The 19,194-nt window shown below is 42.3% G+C and overlaps 1 protein-coding gene across 3 annotated transcripts in view; it reads left to right on the forward strand.

The window, feature by feature from the left end:
* Nucleotides 1–19,194, forward strand: part of SUGCT (succinyl-CoA:glutarate-CoA transferase) — a 678,964-nt gene that overhangs the window by 581,483 nt on the left and 78,287 nt on the right. For 2 of the 3 annotated variants that reach the window (XM_040644425.1, XM_040644422.1), the window contains one exon: nt 688–751. The exons of the other annotated variant lie outside the window; for it this stretch is intronic. In XM_040644425.1, coding sequence (XP_040500359.1) covers nt 688–751 — 64 coding nt within the window. The remainder of the gene's footprint in view (nt 1–687; nt 752–19,194) is intronic. 3 annotated transcript variants of the gene reach the window in all.

Here is a 19,194-nt window from a genome sequence, read left to right on the forward strand (position 1 = left end):
CTCCTCATTCTGAGATCTAGTCTGATAATTATGGTCTTGTTACCACAGAAAACATGTCTGGTTTCAATTTCCTGCTCAAGCCTCTGACCTGAGTCCACTCTGGGCTCCAGGCTCTGCTTATTGCTGGTCACAGCAGCCCTGAATCTGTCCACTTCCAGCAGTCCCCGGGCCTTCTAGTTACTCTGATTCACCTTTCAAACTGGACTGACTCCCCACACCTTCCACTGAATAAATTGCCGGGAACACATGTACCCGTGGGCTGCTGTGTTCCAGATCCTGGTTCTTCTCCCATTCTGTCCTTCTGCAGTTGACTTTGGCCATGTCCTGCAATGAGGTAATGCAGGAAGAGGCCAAGCTTTAGAATTTAGAGGATCAAACATAGATGAAAGGGGGGGGGGAGTCGTACCTTATATTTAAGAGCAAATAACATTTTTAAGAGTGGGAAGACTTTATAAAAAAATGTAGTTTGCTATTCCTGGAACCTTCTAATTCTTTTTGGCTTCACTTGGTTTAATAGAAGATGGAAATATTTTTCTTTAAAATATTTACTTCCAAATTAAAATTCCAAACATCTCTGTGTTTTGCAGTATCTTTTTCTCAGTGGTTGAATAGGTGGCTTTTTGAACTCCTTGAGATTAAATAGTTCTATTTTGTAACTTATTTTCCTGTCTGGTTTTACATTTAAAGGTGTTACACAATGGCCTCATTATGGAGATGAAGCATCCGACTGTGGGGAAGATATCAGTGCCAGGTTTGAAATTTTTGTCATTTTCCTTACTCCCTTCCTTCATGAGTTGTTCCCTGTGCAGATCACTGCAGGTAGTCGGTGAGTCCCCCAAACAGTTTGTAGAGACGTTATCCTACTTCTTCATTTGGATGAAAGAGAAACCCTAGGATCACACCCACGAGCACATATGCTGAGGCTACATGTAGAATTGTATTTTGGCTTGAACGAACGTCCGATTGCCTTGGTGACCCAAAATGCTCCTATTATCTGACTCCACTTCGTGTAATCATGTGCTCGCAGACATACATAATTGCCAAAGAGAGATAACCGTAGATATGGCGTCTGTTATGAAATGATACGCAACCCATACACGAATGAGAACAGAAGCCAGGCACCATGGCGGTGGTGTCTGTGGACCGCTACTGACTACTCAGGCCGGGACATTTTCCTTTTATACTACGGTTGACAGCCCGGGTCTCAGCTTTGTAGACAAGGAAACTAAATGTTTTCACTTCACTCAGAATACATTGAATTTTTCTAACTTGACTCATACCAAACAAACTCACTAAGACATTTTGGTCTAAGCCAAAATGCCAACTTTCACTTCTGGGAGAGTTCTCTTTCCGGAAGCCAGAAGCCTCGTGCCTACTCTGACAGCATCCAAAGTGTCGTGAGAGCTCATGACCAACCTACCACCCCCCACAGACTTCATTTCTCTAGTGATCATAATGTTACCTTTCCTCAGATCTGTTGTCTCTTTCCCCGGGGCACTAATGGGAAAACACGCCACATTCTTGCTCATCGGGTCCCTATTTCCTAGATTATACACAAACCAGACACTTATCTCTGTCTCTTCTTCTGACAAAGGGTGATGAAATTACTTAGGATTTTGGTCATTGTTTACTTGAAACTATATGCTGGTTACCATGCTTGAAATTTGGGCATTCCCAAAAGCCCTCACTCACCTCAGACAAACAGCATAGAGCATTTACTTCTCTAGGTACTGGATCACATTAATTGAGTAATTGCTATTGTTAAGTTCATTCTAGGTATAATCTAATTTTAAGATTCAGGATCAGCTTCATAGCAATGTCCCAGAACAGATCAGATCGTGGCCCTTGCTGCGAAAAGAATAAGAAGAGGGAAGTATGATGAATAAAGCAAGTTGAAAGAGAAAATTCTGAAGTGTAGGGGTATAAGGAACACCGTACTATGAATTAAGGAGGGGTAACTAAGAGAGAGAGGAGGTGTGAGCATGTCAGAGACTGGGACCATGTATTAACAGGGAAATGTTGTACAGCATAGGCAAGTGGTAGTGAAAAAAAGGCCTATTGATAAAAGCTAAGAAAGTCACTTATTCATTCATATGACTGAGGATATACCATGTGCAATGCTTTGGGTCCTGGGAATGCAAAAATGATGGAGCTCATACTCAATGAAAAGTCAAATAATGAAAGTAGCTAGCGAATACCCCTATAAATGTAAGTCATGGTGAGTGCAAAGAAGACACAACTGATGTGTTGTCACGGAGAATAATGGAGGCAGATGGGACCTATATTAGTTTGAGTGATCAGAGAAAGCCTGGTGACTTATCAATGGAAAACTGGAGGATAATAAGAAGTTGACATGTGAAGAGGAGGGGAAGAGTGTTCCAAGCAGAGGGACCAGCATGTGAGAAGACTCTGAGGCAGAGAAGAGCTGGGTGTGTTTTAAGCCAATATGGCAGGTAAGGTAAAGGGCAGGAGATCAGACTGCAGAGAGGCAGGGCCTGGAGACCCCACCAGATGTGGTTTTACTCGAATTTGATGCAGGGGAGTGAAATGGCATAATTTATAACTTAACGCAGGGATTCACATAAGGAAGTTGTAACGGGAGTTGAGGTGATTATATCTTAAGTTAGGGTTCATGGCAATAGTGATGAAGGGATGGTAGTGGCCAAAACAAAACATTTAAGCACACAGTGTTTTCAGTGTGAGGAGGTATTAAAAAACATTTTATCTAGTGGTTTTTAATTTTGCTTTTTAAGCAGGGGAACTGACTTTCCAAGTGAAATCTCAATATTCTCAATACCTAAGACAGATTAAAGCAGAGTTTTGCTGGTGGACAGGTTAGCACTCCAGCTGTTCAGAGTTCCACCTCTGCTTCTGTCCTGCTGTCTCCTCCAAACACCTGCTTGGAACCATGGGACCCAAAGAACATTCAAGAACCACTGGTGTGATTTAAGTCTACAAGTTTACAGATGAGGTCACAGTCATTAATATTCCCCACACATGAGAGGAAAGGGTAAACATTTGGAACTTAATACAATTGTTGGTATAGTAAGGAGAAAAGTGAGTCAGCGGCCAACCTAGAAGGAACTCATTGGATGTAACACTCTCTAGATCAATCTGACGTGAATTTGCCGACTTTCCTGGTAAATGAGTGAACAATCAGTCTCGGGAAGAGAGAAACATTTTTTCAGTTTCCTAAGGGAAAAGCAGACTCTTTTTCTCATTTTAATGTATAAGCGATCACTTAGCTATTGTCAGAATAATGCCGTGTAACAACCGCAGAATCTCAGTGCCATTCAAACAGAGGCGTTTATTCATTCCATGCATGTACAGCAGGTAGACAATAGTCAACCAAGGCCGGGCTTGCCTGGATGGCTTTGCTTCGAGGTGCAGGTCTGGCCGGGCCTGTGAGATGGACCCAGCTCTGCCCCATGTGTCACTCACATTCTTCTTGTGGCAATGGCAAAAGAGCAAGAAGGCAAACAGAAACCACCACGCATAACTAACAGACCCTTCTGTCCACATTCCACTGGCCAAAGCAAGTTTTAGGCTGTGTCCCAAGGAGTGGAGAAATCTTTCTCTCTTTTTAAAAGAAATAGCAAAACTATATGGTGAAAGCGTGGACACAGGAGGGTCAAATACCTGCGGCCGTAAATTCAGTTTACCACAGTAAAATTCTCAGATCTACAGCTGTCTCTTTGTTATCTGTTATTTTTGTCTTTATTTCCCTTTGGGAAATTCTGTTTTTGTTTATTTAATTTCTATTGAGCTTAGGCTTTTTGTGTATCTACTTTATTGACTTACCTTATATTCCTTTTATAGAATTGTCAATAAAGGAAGTCTCAGATTTCAGGTGACATGGATATGTTTAGGTTATTTTTGGATTTAGCATCTGAGTGTCTCTCGAGAGCTGCTGGCACAGTGGGCTCTCCAGGAAAGGGGAGAGAGAATTCTGCTTATGGACATCAATAAATTGCTATTGTGTCTCCTAGTTCCCTGTGTCCTGTTGAGAGGTCACTCACATATTAAATGCCGAGGGGATTTATCAGTAAATAATTAATTTTTTTCCTATGGATTTCCCCTCTCACTGACTGTATTTACCTATGATGGTTCTGCCTTTCTTTGTAAGGGATGTCCCCATTGGAGACCTTATGAATGTTGTAGAAATGACTGATTCTCCCACAATGCCTCAATGAGGTGAATCTGCTAAAACGGGAAACCCAGAATGGAGTTAAAAGTGATACTTTGCTACATTGTGTTCCAGTTAGCTAGTGGAGACATATTTTTGAATTCATTAAATGCAGTTCTATATATATGTGTATATACACACACACACACACATATATATATCTACATCTTTACATTTACAGTAAAAATCCTTGTTAATGTTGCTTAAAACTACTTATTTATATTTCCTTCATTATTAATGAACTTCTTGTGACCTTTACTGACTTTTCCATACATTGCACTGATTTGCCTGAAGCCTTTTCTATCTTAGTCATTTCTAGAAGCTTGTCTCTTGAAGAACAGCAATAATTCTTATACAATATTTATTGCACTGTTTTCAGAGATGTGTAAAATCCACACCATTCCCTCAGATTCTCAGTTTAGAGCTCCCACATAGGAGACTGCTAATTGATTCATACCTTAAAACTACTGTTCAATCAATGTTTAATATACATTGAACAGGGATGGGAAATTATTAACCTCTTCAAAATTCCTTTTGGCCACTTAAATAATTATTATAAGTACTTAATATATTGTTCCAATATTTATGATCATTACTGATATTAAAGTGAGTAGTATGACCTAAACTGTTTGCTTTATTAATTTATATCTATTATAACACCTTCCCTTTTCCTATTATTTCCAACCACCTCCCATCTATAGGAAGTAATTAAGGAAGAAATTTCATTTGTGTTTATGCACGTCCTTGATAAAGCATGCAAACTAGTTAATGCTCATGAATTCTTTCTATGAGTTGTTGTTAGGGTAATACTATTGTTCTTTATTTCATACATTGTTCATTAAACTAGTCTCTCATTTCAACCTTAAAGCCTAAAGGTGGAAAGAGACTAAGAAAAAGTAGTTATGAGTAGTGGGGGTGTAAATGAGAAAACGTATCATATCTCTTTTGCCAGGCTTAAATATTCTGGTGTTCCAAAGAGTCCCCAGGAGGGCAGCAGGCCACCATGAATTTAGTGACAGAAGTATCAGCACAGTGGGCACAATGTACTAATTTGCTCATAATTAACTAATGTAACTTGAAGTACGGAGTTGAGTAGTAAGACCTCAAGCACATAGCCTCAGCTGCTGTCTTCCGTATGCTAGATGGAGCTCTGGCGATGGAGCTGTGCCCACTCGGGCCCAGTCGCTCACGGGGCTACTCTTCACCAGGGAGGGCAGGGTGAACTGTAAATATGGGAAAGGGTATGAGCGTTTCCATGGAGAACCAGAGGCTACAGCAGGGTGCTGGGAGAACACAGACCAGGGAGGCCTCACCCAAGGTGTGGCCTCAGGAAAGGCTTCCCTGAGAAGTGTCGTGTAAACAGACACTCCAGCAACGGCCAGCTGTCAGTTGGGCCAATGTGGTGTGAGCTGCGGGGGCAGCGAGGAGGCTGTGTTGGCACGCCGGAGGAGCTGAGGAAGGGCTCACAGGGAGAAAGCGCGAGGGCCAGGCTTACCGTCAGTCACCCTGGAGAGGCAGGTGGAGGCCAGAAGAGTAAGACCTAACACGGAGCAAATGACCAAACCAAAGCCAAATCAACATGTAAAGGGGGTGTATGCTGAGCTCTCTGAGGTCCCTACTCCCTAGAGCAGAAGGTGCTTGGAAGAGGAGCTCGGGTAGGAGCCTCGACCTGGTTTGGCAGATGTTCTCACGGATGGCTTTTAGGTGTAATTTCTAAGATTCTGTGTAAAGCTCCTAGTGTCCTGATGTCTAAACTGTGAAAGTGACAGCAATTTGTGTTCATTCGTTACTAAGTTAAAAGGTACATTACCGTTCCTACCACAACCTTTCGTCAACCAGAGATTGGCCACTATAGAAACATCGCCTTATTTGTGATTTTAGTGGAAAGATCTTCCATTAGTTATTATATTGCAAAGGACTGCCAGTTTCCACTGAGCCATTCGCCATTCGCATCTTCTTCTTTTAATTCTGCTGCCCATTGGCCTATTAGCCAGAGAGGAACACGCTGTCCTTCCATGTACCCTGTAGGTGCCAAACCGCCTTGGTTTTGAGTTCCAGACTTCAAAGGATGTCACTGAAATAGAGTTTGATGTGTAACTCTTAAGTTTCTCACCATAACCTTTTTCCAGCGACTTCCCTGTGAATGTGCATGGCTGTTGCCCATTCCGGCAGCACTCCTGGGAAGTATTTTCGCGGTGAGTGTGTCAGGGCTGTGAAAGGGAAGCCGTCCTCTGTGCATGTGAAATGAGTTGAAATGGAGTAACCCTTGCCTGCTGGGACCCTGATCTGTGTTTTTCAGCAAGCAGCTCTAAGTTTTTTCCAATAAAATTTTCGTTCAGTCTTTTCCCCATAATATTTTAATATTCGTATTTAGAATCTGCACACCATGTTTAGCTAGTCGGTGTTGGGTGCTGGGAGGAGTCGCTGCCGTGCGTAATGTAGCACAAACCAGCTTACTGGATGGTGGAGGTCTGGATTTGATGGTGAAGTTTTCAAAACTTGAATGTACTTCTTTATTGGATTACCTGGAAATATTTTTTTTTTATTTCTGAATGTTTTGCAAGACTTTTTATAAATGATGAACATCTTTCTTTCGTAAGCTTCTGGAAGACAAAGATACTATCCCTTTAGGTCAAACCAGCACCCAGCTAAGTACTTCATTGACATTTTCTGGATGATGATTAGAATAAAAAACTGTTAGAGGAAAAAGAATTAAAAACATGATTTGTGACCATTTTAAGCAGCATGCATTTTTTATGAACAGACCGGTTACCTGTGGAAGTTATCTGAAAGAGATTTATTTTACTTCTTCAGTTTGTTTCCAGTTTGAAGTACATACATTACATGGAGTGACCTTCTAGCCTCTCGTGTGGTTCCCAGTATCCCTCTGCTAAGCCTTCTTGCTGCCCTGATGCTTTGAGGTCTTTTCTCCTTCAGATAGAAACTAGTGTCTCTGAAATCACATATCCTCAAAGTGTAGTTAAATTTCTATAACCATAAACAGCAATGGGGAAAGCTGTCACAGATCTCACCAGGGAGAAAGAAAAATTAAGAGGAACCAAAGTTTCAGCTTATATCCCTCGATAAAGTTTAAAAATGTTGGTCCTCCTAAGGAATTCTATGTAAAGCCAATCTGAGAGTGAAAGGTGAGATAAGTTGTTCCTTCCAGGTAGAAAAATCTTTCAGATGACAACAGGAAGAGTGTGTAAAGTTTTCACATTGTGCGTAGTACTCAATCTATCTTCTAGAAAGAGCATACTCCTTCAGGGACCAGGTTAAGCTGTAAAGAGAGGAAAGAGATGAAAGCAAGGTTCTACAGTCTGTCAACAGAATGAGAGAAAGCTGGCAGGGAAATGAATTTTCAAATAGACTAGCCATGGTACTTCCCAAAGTTCTCCATTATGTTTAACTTTATTAAACCCTGAACCCATAGCAATGTACTGAGAGTTAAATAAATCAGTGTATTCCCAGATGATTTGACATTGAGTGCCTGCAGCCTTCTCTGGCAGTCCCGTTACAATGAGGCAGGGTCGTAGACATTGTTATCCTTTAGTGAGAAATGAATAGCACAGTGACTTCCCTTCCTAGGAGAGCAGGGAGGAAGCAGGGGAGGAGTGAATCGCATCTCCAGGAATGTCTTTCCATCAGGAACTGGAGAAGCCCTGAGAGCCAAGTTACTGTCGCTGATATGACTTAGGGATCTCCATCAACTATGCTTATCTGTGCCATGAGGAAGAAATATTTCGTGAGAGCTGGGCTTTCATGCTCAGGGAATTCATGTTCCTGTTAGTTGGGCCTGGGAAAGTGGCCAAGATCTCACTTGCTCCTCCTCAGCGTGTCCTCATCAGTCTCGACACTAAGATAAGTGAAGCTGTCTAATGGACGAGAAACTCTGGTTGCAAGGCAGTCCTAAGTTATCAATAAAGTCCTGGGATGTGGCGTTGTTTTCACTATTAGAAAGTGAGATGTGGCCGAAGAATTTTTCTGGGTGAATATCTCATCGGATTTACACGTTGCTTGAGGTGCTTTCTCTGATATATCACTGTGCGGAATGATCCTTGAGGTGAGAGGTGTTTGAAATCATCTGAGAAGACCACTGAATGTTGAACCAAATCTAGAAATCAGAACAAACAAAATAAAAACCAAAACGAAAAGCCACAGGAAGAGTGGAAGTCTCACTGATGGTAAAGCATTTTTTCTTATTTTATCCTAAAAGGTGGATAAGACACTTTCTGGGATCAGTGTTTGAGTCCTTGCTGTCTCAGCTGCAGCCAACTTTCACAGGGCACCCACAAAAGTCTTTTTCTGGGTCAAATTTAAATACTGACTTTATGATAGGTCTTTAGAGAATAAATTAGTTAAACGTAATTAGGCATGCAAACTGGCTGGAGAAGTAAAATCAGATGTCACCTTAATAGCTAAGCACAAAAGGGTTAAAATGATCTTTTGGTTTGGACTTCCATGATATGGAGTTACCTTGGATAATCAAGAGGTGACATTATTTTGCCTCCGAGTGGGCTTCAGCCAAGAGTGAGTTGCTTGCCCTCATTTCTGGGTTTATTCATGGTTGGAGAGCTAGTCTTCTCTGGAAGAGGAATGGCTTTGCTCTCCTCTAACATTAGCAGATAGAAACTCTTCGGTCCATGAAGAGATGGCAGGTGGGCTGGATCCCACAGGAAATTGTTTTCTTTAAATATGTTTCCTTAGAGTGCCTGGGTGGTTTAGTTGGTTAAGTGTCTGACTCTTGCTTTCGGCTCAGGTCATGATCTCAGGGCCTCAGGGTCGGAAGACTGAGCCCTGCATGGGGCTCCACACTGGGCATGAAGCCTGCTTAAGATTCTCTCTCTCTCCCTCCCCCCCCCCGGACTCTCTCTCGCAAATAAATAAATAAATAAATAAATAAATAAATAAATAAATAAATAAATAAATAAATAAATAAATAAATAAATAAATAAATAAATAAATAAACTTCCTTAAGATGTCAAGATATATTCCTGCTAAGAAGAGTTAGCCAGAGGGACACCTGGGTGGCTCAGTTGGTTGTGTCTGCCTTCGGCTCAGGTCATGATCCCAGGGTCCTGGGATCAAGTCCTGCATTGGGCTCCTTGCTCAGCAGGGAGCCTGCTTCTCCCTCTGCCTGCCGCTCCCCATGCTTGTGCTCTCTCTCTCTCTCTGACAAATAAATAAATAATTTTTTTTGACTCTTAAATAAAAAAAAAAGACTTAGCCAGAGAAAATATCAGTGGAGTAAGCCATGTTTTTGTTAAAAGGATTATAGTTTAATTTTGACCAGGCGCACAGTGCTGTGTTGATATTAATGGGAAGTGTTGGAGGTGAAGAAGTGGTAGTAAAGGGCTAAATAAGAACCACCAGCTATCTTGACGCAACTGATAGGTCATGTTGCAATATCCCATTTATCCCATTACCTCCAAGCTGTAAGGATTTATTTGGCTTTGAGCTGGGTCTGTGGGTTCATTGCTTATCTCTTTCTCGGCAAGCGCAAATGCTGTCTCGTGTGTGTCAGTATGTGTCAGCTTCTATGGAACCGTATTTCCCTGTGGTCGTATCTCTGTCTGCCATGGCATTAGCAGTCAGTGTGTCTCTGGTTCATCCTCTGAGTAAGATGAGGACCCTGCGTCGAGGGGGAAGGAATGAGGGACCTTGGAATGCTTCCCCAGCTTGTCCTCCATCAGAACATCAGGTGAGGCACCGCGGCCACGTGACTGTTGGAGTGGCTGGCCCATTTGTCTAACCCACTCAGAACCCTGTGTCTGTGCAAAGTGTTCCTGTGAACCCTGTTCTCCAATTTATTACAAGAAGCCACGTGCTTTCAAACAATGAAGCAAAAGCCGAATTTTAATTAACTTAAAAATGCAATGAAAAGTTAAGATATTTTAAGGATTTGGGGAGCATGTATGGTAAAGTACTGACAAACCAGGGAAGCACTATGGCATATAGATGTAAAGAATGTCCTCAGAAGCCCCCATAAACTCCTCAAAGACCCAACCTACCTACTCTTTGTGGCTGGCCCTTCAAGTCTGCATGTGGCCTCGAGTAACGCGCTTCGCCTTTTAGTGCCTTGTCTTCTCTCCCAATGGGATTGATCTTTGCATCCTTTCGATTTAAAGGAAAAATGCAGTTCACCGTACTACATGCAAATATATGTTGTGAATAGATTTTAATGGCCTCCTTGCTGTGGAACATTCAAATTTGAAATGAGAGAGTACAAGTGAACGTCTGTCGAGTCCTTCTGTCTATATGGTGGGTATATGAGCACTTTGTAGACAGTTTGTTTAATCTCAAGACCATTCAGTAAGCCATTCTTTATTATGTCCATTTTTATAGATGGGAAAATTGACACTCGCTGAGTGTCAGGGGGCCAATGGGAACCCACGTCTGGGTATCCCTGAACTCTGTCCTCTTTTCCCTGGTTACTACCGTCTCCTCGAGTTGAGCCAACCATGGAGTTTTTTGCCTTAGAACTTTAGTCCCTAATCTGAAGGCCACTTAATGCATCTTTAATGTTTCATTTAAAGAGCAGCTCAGCAATTTATTTAAAAAATGCTTAAACTTCAAGAATTTGAACTTTGATTGAGTCTCTTTCCTTTGGGGATTAAGTTTGGGGATTTTTTTTTTTTTTTTACCCAGTATATAATTATGTTTCTATGAAAGACTAAAAAGCCATTGGAAAATATATTGTTAGGCCATTTTGATATTCTCAAGAGCATGTGAGTGTAAATGCACTAAAACATGTGGATTACATTTCCCTCGAGTTGTACTGTTTTCACACATTAACAGAAAAGCAGTTTGAAAGGGGAAAAAAGAGAAATGTTTGGGATGTAAATGCAGATTTCAATCATCAAAAGACCCAAGATGTTAAGCTGCCACCCAGACTTACCCAGATTTGCCATCTTTCCCGGGATCTGACCATAGCCCTGTATGGGCAAATTTCCTCTTGCTCATGGGGGACCGATTTTGTTTTAAAGTTAGAGCCCGATTCCCTTTGAGTAACACTAATTAAACTGCAAATAATGTGGTGTTGGTATGAGAAAGTTAGGATGATTTTTTGTTGTTGTTGTTCCAGTGAGTGGTTGATACTATATCCAGAGCAAGAATTTAAACATTAACTATTGACAGATGCTGTCAGATACCTCTGACATGAAGTACCTAGAGTAGTTAAGTTCGTAGAGACAGAAAGTGGAAGGGTGGTTGCCAGGAACCAGGGGACGGAGGGTTGGGGAGTTCGTGTTTAATCGGTTCAAGGTCTCCGTTGCGGATGATGAAAAGTTCTGGAAATGGATGGTGGTAATGGCCGGACCACAGTGTGAACATCCTTAATGCCACAGAACTGTTCAGTAACATTTATGTTACCAATACTTTGTCACGACAAAAACGTGATTACTAAAACAAAGTAGCTAACTTCTGAGCTGTTTTCCTGTGTCCATGTGGTGTATCTGTGCAGTGTGGGTGCGTACAGGACGTGGAGAGTGGAGTGCGCGTAGGTTCAGCCAGTGAGACCTGAGTTCAAAACCTGGCTCTGCAGGTCACAGCTGGAGATAACAGACAGTCTTCCTCATCTGTCTCACTGAACTGTCTTATCTGTAATACAAAAATCAAACCCTGCAACTCAAAATCATTAAATATTGACATGGGCCAAGGCTCAGCACACAGGCGTGAGTGGAAGCACATTGTAGATCATTAATAAACTCTGAGCAGTATCTGCAGTAGAAGTGACTCTGGGGGGGACCTCAAACTAGCCACATTATTATCTGTCAAACATTAATGATGGAAATAATCATGGCTATTTCTCCAGGATATGCAGTAACACAAATCATTCTTCTGCTTAACGAACGTTTATCTAGTGTCTACTCTGGGCCAAGTGCAGGCTGACAAGGAACTCAGTCTAAGGGGGCATTTGACAGTGACCAGTCAAATGACACGCAGTGGGGACAGGGAGGCCCGGGTCTGTCGCTGCCAGATGTGTGCGTTAAGCCAAAAACAGCCTCTTTATTCGTCTTCCAGCTAGGAGCTCTCGGATAAGCATGTTGTGCATAGAGTCAGTGGAGACCATGCATCGTGAAAGCATCCTCCCCAAACAGCATTGTTCCCTGACAGAACATGCAGGTGAAAATAATAATTCAGGGGTCACAGATGAGAAAGTAACAGTGTGCTGAGGGGAAATTAGAGACGCCATGCAGCATTTCCAAAATAGACTCTGCGGACCCACGGTTTCTTGAAGTCCTAATAATCGTCCCACCGAGAAACGGCTCTTGTCAAACAACTTTGGAAAACCTATGTTAAGCAAAGGCCAGTGAATGTCCTTTACCTTGACGTTTCTCAGAGCTGTTAACATTCTAAGATATGTTTGGAATCTCTAAGAGGGAGATACTGAATGCCATGTTTCCTTACGCTATTGGACAGGGGAACCCTTTTTTTCCCCCAAAGCCCCTACTGAGATCCCATGGAAAAGTATTCTGTGGGTCACCCCACTAGAAACATGTGTCCCTTGGAGCCGCATGGGACAGGTTGTAATGGTCCTTTACTGGAGAAATTGGCTAGTTTACACTAACAAAGGGAGGGGAAGCCAGATAAGAAAACTGACCATCCTCAGAGGGCTAGAATATTCTCTTATTTCTTAGCTCAAGGGACCAAGGGTCCTGAGGAATATTAGAAGGTTTTTTTTTTTTTCTTCCTTTTGTGAGGGTTGAACATCCAGAAACACTGGGCAGGAGAGGGTCAGCCAGGAGCAGAGCCATGGGGATGTGAGGGTGGCCAGGAGGCTGTAGTGTGTGTGTGTGGGGGGGGGAGCACCTTCCCTCCAAGCTGGCTCAGCCCCCACCAGCGAGAGCCACATTCGGCAATGAAAGGCACTGGGCATGGATAGAGGGCAAAGCTGAAGTGCAGATCAGGAAGAGCTCACACGGTGATGCTCTTGCACTAGGAGCAGAAACTATCCTGGAATCGAAAGAAATCACTTAAGGAGAAACACTTTCTCTTCACTGCTCCTCGGTTAAGCTGCATTAGGAGAATTCTGCACAATTGTTCGTACGCTAGCTTGGAAAATGGAGTTGATTGAGTGGAAGGAAAATTTTTAAATGTGACAAAGATGATGAGGTGATTAAGGGGTAGAACTGAAGTGGCAAGATGTGGAGAACTGAAGATGTATGAGTGAGTAGCTGACAGTGGGGTATACGATAGCTGCCTATAAATACCCAATTAATTGCCTAATGTGGCAAATGAGAAGAAACAGGCTTTAAGCACAAAAGGGAAGCTTGAATTGAAGTCTGTTAGGGAAACAGTATTTACCAGTAAGGGTGATTTGACTGCCATCACACGGGAAGTCGGTGGAGTTTTCTGGAAAGAGGTTCAGGATGATACTTTTCTTTTTCTATAATATCCTGGTGCCAACAAAGTTTCTTTCTTTAAAACGAATGCATACATGTTTATGTTTCTTAGGAGCAGAAATTGAAGAATAGAGAAAAATATTTAATTGGCAGCCGGGTCTTATGAGCCAGGTCTCTCCTGGCCTCTAGACATGTTTTCCCTTAAGCAGAATTAGATAGTAATATTCTTGGTGGTAAGAATCCTAGAAAATTTCTGTATTGTGTTATACTGTGTGGGGAGATACAGCTTGTAATGCAAAGCATAATAAGAATAGTTCCTTTAGGGAACACCTGATAAAACTTGCCTACAGTGAGTGTGCTTATGCATGAGGTGCTTTCCACAGATAGTCTCCATCATATCGACACTCTGAGGGAGTCATTAGTATCCCCATTTGACAGATGAGCAAACTGAGCCTCGGAGAAATTAAATAACCTGACCAAAGTCACACAACCAAAAATTACAGACCCGGAATTTGCCTTCAATTCTGAGTTACTCCAAAAAATCCCTGTCCTTTTATCGCGATGTTATGCTGCCTCCTGAAGGCATTTTTGATCATCGCTTTTATACGCATTAGACCAATGGCTTCGTGTGTATGAAGCACTCGTGAGAGCGAAATGGGCTGCTCGTGTTTGAGAGCGCGTGGTCACGAAGAATGTTGCTCACAGCGCAGACAATGCTATGGCGTGGCTGGCGCAAAGCGCTTGCACGGGGAATGAACTAGACGGGGCTGGAGGAGAGGACGGTTGGCTCCCGCTCCCCCAGCAATCAGAGCTGGTGTGTGGAGCTCTGTCAGATCTCGAAAATGGCATCCAGATTTGATTATAACTTCTCTTTGTGGTCTTTGAAGATTTTTGTTATTTCTTCCCTTGCTTCATGGAGTTCAGATATATTTTCACATAAACAGAAATGATTCCTCCTTTCTGAGCACTTCATTGTTGGTGGCATTGTGGAATGTCCCAGGAAGGGGAAATGGGGCCAATTAGAAAGGAGAAATTCCTCTTCGGCTTGCATGTTTATATGAAAATGCCAAAGCCACCAGCTGTTACAATAGAGGCCTCGGAAAGCCTTCTTTTCAACTGCCCTTCAGTGTGCACACAGCAGGGGGAGACCATTCCGGGAGACTCGGGTAGAAGCCGGAGAAAAGGCGCCCCCCAAAGTATCATCCTGCATTCCTGAGTTTTACAGGAACTTTAGGAAGTCTGCACTTTGATATACTTTTTATTTCCCACATCATAAGCATGGAAGTGACAACTCAAATTCTAACCCCTCTCTCAAATACCTCACCACTAAGGAGGGAGTGTTTTCCTTGAATAGAGGGAATGTAGACTGAAAAAAAACTAATTTCACATTCCTATTTATAGGACATTTGAGACCAACAGCCCCTCAGGGTGACCGTTCCCTCATTCACCTCTTTTCACCATCAGAACTGACTACTTATGTCTTTTACATCCGTGGAACACACTCAAATCTCAGGAATTCGGTTGCATAGCAGGACCTTAGCAGAGATGATATATAGCATCTTATTTGGCTATCTTTATAATGCTTTCTTCTTTTCTTGAAAAAAAAAAACCCCACATAAATGGTATATTAGTACTGATGGAAAAACCAGATCGGACAGGAAGGTTGAAAAAAAAATAAGTTGCTTAAACAATTCTGGAGTCATTCAAGACAGTCGGGTGGAGTAGACTCCAGAAATAATATAATCCTAAAGGTTACCTTTTTTTTTTTTTAATGAAGCTTCATTAGAGCTGTTTTACCCTATTAAACTTGGCTGAGGCATCTTCCCTCCCTGTCAGCACTCCTGATCAAGGTAACCCCAGTCCTGTTTCCTGCCTCTGCCACCTAGTGTCCAACGAGAACCATGTATTTCCTGGACAGTAGAGGGACTGCGGCTGGGACACACCCAGCTCTACACGACAGGCCACCCCGGCATGCTCTTTCCATGGAGAGAACTTCTCCCTGGCGGTGCCGGAGGCTCCTCTTTCTCTCCTACTACCACTTTAAGGGTCCTCTGTGTGTATGGTAACTCAAGTTATCATCAGAATGGTTTTTCTCAGCTCCTTTGTCCCTATGCAGCCATGGGGTCCCCTCAGGCCTCAGAAAGCCCAAGTGACAGCTTCTTCCAGGCTTGGCATTTTAGATTCAGCAGTTCATTTGTAGTGAATTACAGATACTTTCCTTGCTGGTTTATTTTTCTGCATCTTAAATTGTGAAAATTTCCAGTAAGATAAGGAAGAGAGGAGAAAAAAAGAGGTATCACTTAAACACATTTGGTCTTAAATTAAAACTATAGGAATTCCAAACCAGAGGTTGCCATTCCAGTTGAAATACCAAGATATTTTCTGTGGAAACAGATTTTTTTCCTTCAAAAACAAAACAAAACAGAAACAAACTTTGCTGGAAGCATCTTCTTGGGCTCTTGCTTTCAGTCATCCCCAGACGCCCTGCCTGGGATCCACAGCGTCCCATACAAATGTTGTTAGGGGCGTGTTGTTTTAAAAAAGAAAACAAAAATTGTGTCCTTCCCTTGGAATAGAGAGTAACCAACTTATTTTCAGACCTTCATGTCATCCCTTTGAGTATTTGAGCCAAAGGAAAAATCAGAGAACCAGAGGTTTCCAAACCAATACAAAAAGCAATCATTTGTGTCCTTTGCCTTTATTTAAAAGGGCATAGGAGGTCATGACCAAGAAGACCAAAGGAAAGCAAGCCAAGGGGGAGAATGGAATTTATGGGTGAAAAATACGGAGTGAATACTCATATTTGAACAGTTTTGAAATGGCCTAAATCTTCCCCTCTAGTCGACCAGCACACCTTCTCTGAAACGCAGGAAGTCCTCCAACAAGATGGCGGCTTCCTGTGAGTTCCTTGAATATCACATCAGCCCCCTGCGTTTTTAGGCATGGATATTATTTTCTTTGGACTGCTCTTTTTACCCCCATTAAGTTCTTCACTATACAAAAAGAAATATCAACATTTAACCTTTCGTGTAAGGTGGGAAAAGGAAAATGTTTATTTCAACTCTCTTCCATTTGTTTTTGCAGTCCTGTGTGATTAGGTTGAAACTATGACCCCAAGGAAAGTATAGAAAGAAGCAATACATATTGTCTGTACACAGATCCTGGAGTCAGTTCTGGAGTTACAAGAAAATTCAACTTTATATTTTTATATATGGGTATTATGCTTGTTTCTTTCTCCCCCAGATCCAAATTCCTGCAAATCCCAATGGCAATTTATTTTTGTTTCCTAATAAAAAATGTAAATCTTAGTATGTTAGTGATAATTAAGCCTTTGAATTAATTTTTCCCTGCAACACTCTATTAAGGTAAATATAGAGAACTTCTGGACAATTTGAAAAGCAGCCAGTTTTAGACTTTACCAGACACATGGATGTTTAATATAAGCAGCCCAATCCTGTCCTTCTGGCCTTATATGCACCTTGATGTGTTTGTGTGACATATTTTCAAATGTCCTGCCAAATATTGTAAGTATCATATAAATGTCAGTTATTGCTGTCACTGTATATGTGCCGTGGGAAATTTTATAACGTGGGATGGAGGTGATGGGTTATTGGTAGTGGTGTCGGCATAAAAACTGGAGTCCATACATAAGGAGATCTTGTTCTAATGATGATGATTACACAACAGCAATATTTCTACATCTCACATAAGAAATGTTTAGACATGTATTGTCTGGCCTGTTTACTTATTAGGTGCTTTTGAAAATGTTCCAAAGACTTAAGACCTTTAAATCTGTATTTAAAAAAAAAAAAAAAAGATTAAAGTTTCCCTAAACTACAAGACTAAAACCGAATAGACTAGTAGGAATTAACCTCCTAATTTTTTTTTTTTCTTCTTAGTAACGTAGGTGGTCTCTTCATTAGACTTTTCTAATATTACTTCCTGTACTTGGAAAAAAACACCCTCATATACTTGCATGTGCAAAAGGTATGCTATAGAATAGAAATCATGTGATATAAAAGCAAACTCGATGGCATTTCAAAACCTTAGCACTCCAAAACCTATCTTATTGGGGTATTTTTCAAAATATCATTAGTCTAAAGGATCACTCATGGGATTTCCTGGAGGTTAAAATCCTGGGAGTGACAGAGTTGTTTCCCCAGCAGGAAGGAGCAGCCCAGTTAGGTGAAAACTCAAAACTAGAAAGATATGCTGGTGTGGGTCAGAGGGATGGTAGGGGACAACCTGCCCACTGGCCATGGAGAGACTGCCAGCCCATCAGGTGAGGCATGATAACTGGTAAACATGGGTCATATTTACCAAGAGACAGCAAGGTGCCCTGACAGGCAGGGGACACACTGAGATTGTGGGCTCAAGGAACATCACAGAAATCTGAGCAGTGGACCTCAGGCAAATCCTTCTGCTTAGCAAGGGTTGGTATTTAGGAGAACTCAACTCCTGACTTAAGAAAGAAAAAGGCAAGAGCAAGATGGCGTCATTGATTTTTACATATCTTGGAAGGACCAGGCTGCCAGGATGGTTTAAGGGCAGAACTGAGTCTCAGGAAGAAGGCAGAACCTACTTCTCAAAACTTGACCGAAAGGCAGGAGTTGGTCTGGGGGCAAGGTAGAGCACCTGACTGGGTCTGAAGTGTGCAGTGAGCACTGGACCAGCCCTGTGTCTTCTGAGTCCAGTCCTGTGCAGGAGGCTCCCAGGCTCCCCAGAAGTGAGGAAGGAATATCAAGGGGCAGAGAGCCAAGCTGAATATTGCCCAGGGAGTCTTTTCCAACTCAAGTTTGGGCTTTTTCCTCTCTGTTCAACAGATGACAGTCCAGAGGCAATGGCTCCAAGCTGCTTAACAGCCTGTTTCTCAGAAATTTGCACAGCTGCTCCTGGAGGGATCGTGACAGTCAGTCTGAAGGAATCTAGGCTGCTCCCTGCCCGGACAACCCTTTAGGAATTTCCTTGGGTCCCTGATGGCCCCACAGACTGTCAATCTCTATTAACACCATCAGGGTTTTTCAGCTTCTCTAGGCCATTTTGTGGGAGTCCCCTTTGGACCAGCAGGAATCTGTTGAGTTTATGGGGACAGCTAGATGACAACAACCGACATGTTTTAAAGACCTCACAGACGCACCCACCCATCTTTCCATCACCATTTCTAGAAAGCAGGTATGTTCAACATGATCAACACCAAATGGTGCTTTTCAAAAGAATATCGGCTATGAAGACCATGCTGGATTTACTTTCAAATAATGTGTTTTACTATATTGCAGTCCAGATGCTTTCATGTTGTGGTTGATGCTTCTGGTGACACTTTCATAATACATCTAATATGTGTATGCCTTTTTATTTATTTTTTATTTTTTATTTTTTTAAAGATTTTATTTATTTATTTGACAGAGATAGAGACAGCCAGCGAGAGAGGGAACACAAGCAGGGGGAGCGGGAGAGGAAGAAGCAGGCTCATAGCAGAGGAGCCTGACGTGGGGCTCGATCCCGTAACACCGGGATCACGCCCTGAGCCGAAGGCAGGCGCTTAACCGCCGTGCCACCCAGGCGCCCCTGTGTATGCCTTTTTTAAATGTAAACACCAAATCGAGCATCCAAACAAACATCAGCACCCTGTTCTGTCAGACTGCCATGCAGCATATCTTGATGGGG

This window comes from Ursus maritimus, unplaced genomic scaffold (genome assembly GCF_017311325.1).
Source record: "Ursus maritimus isolate PB19 unplaced genomic scaffold, ASM1731132v1 scaffold_3, whole genome shotgun sequence".
NCBI lineage: Eukaryota > Metazoa > Chordata > Mammalia > Carnivora > Ursidae > Ursus > Ursus maritimus.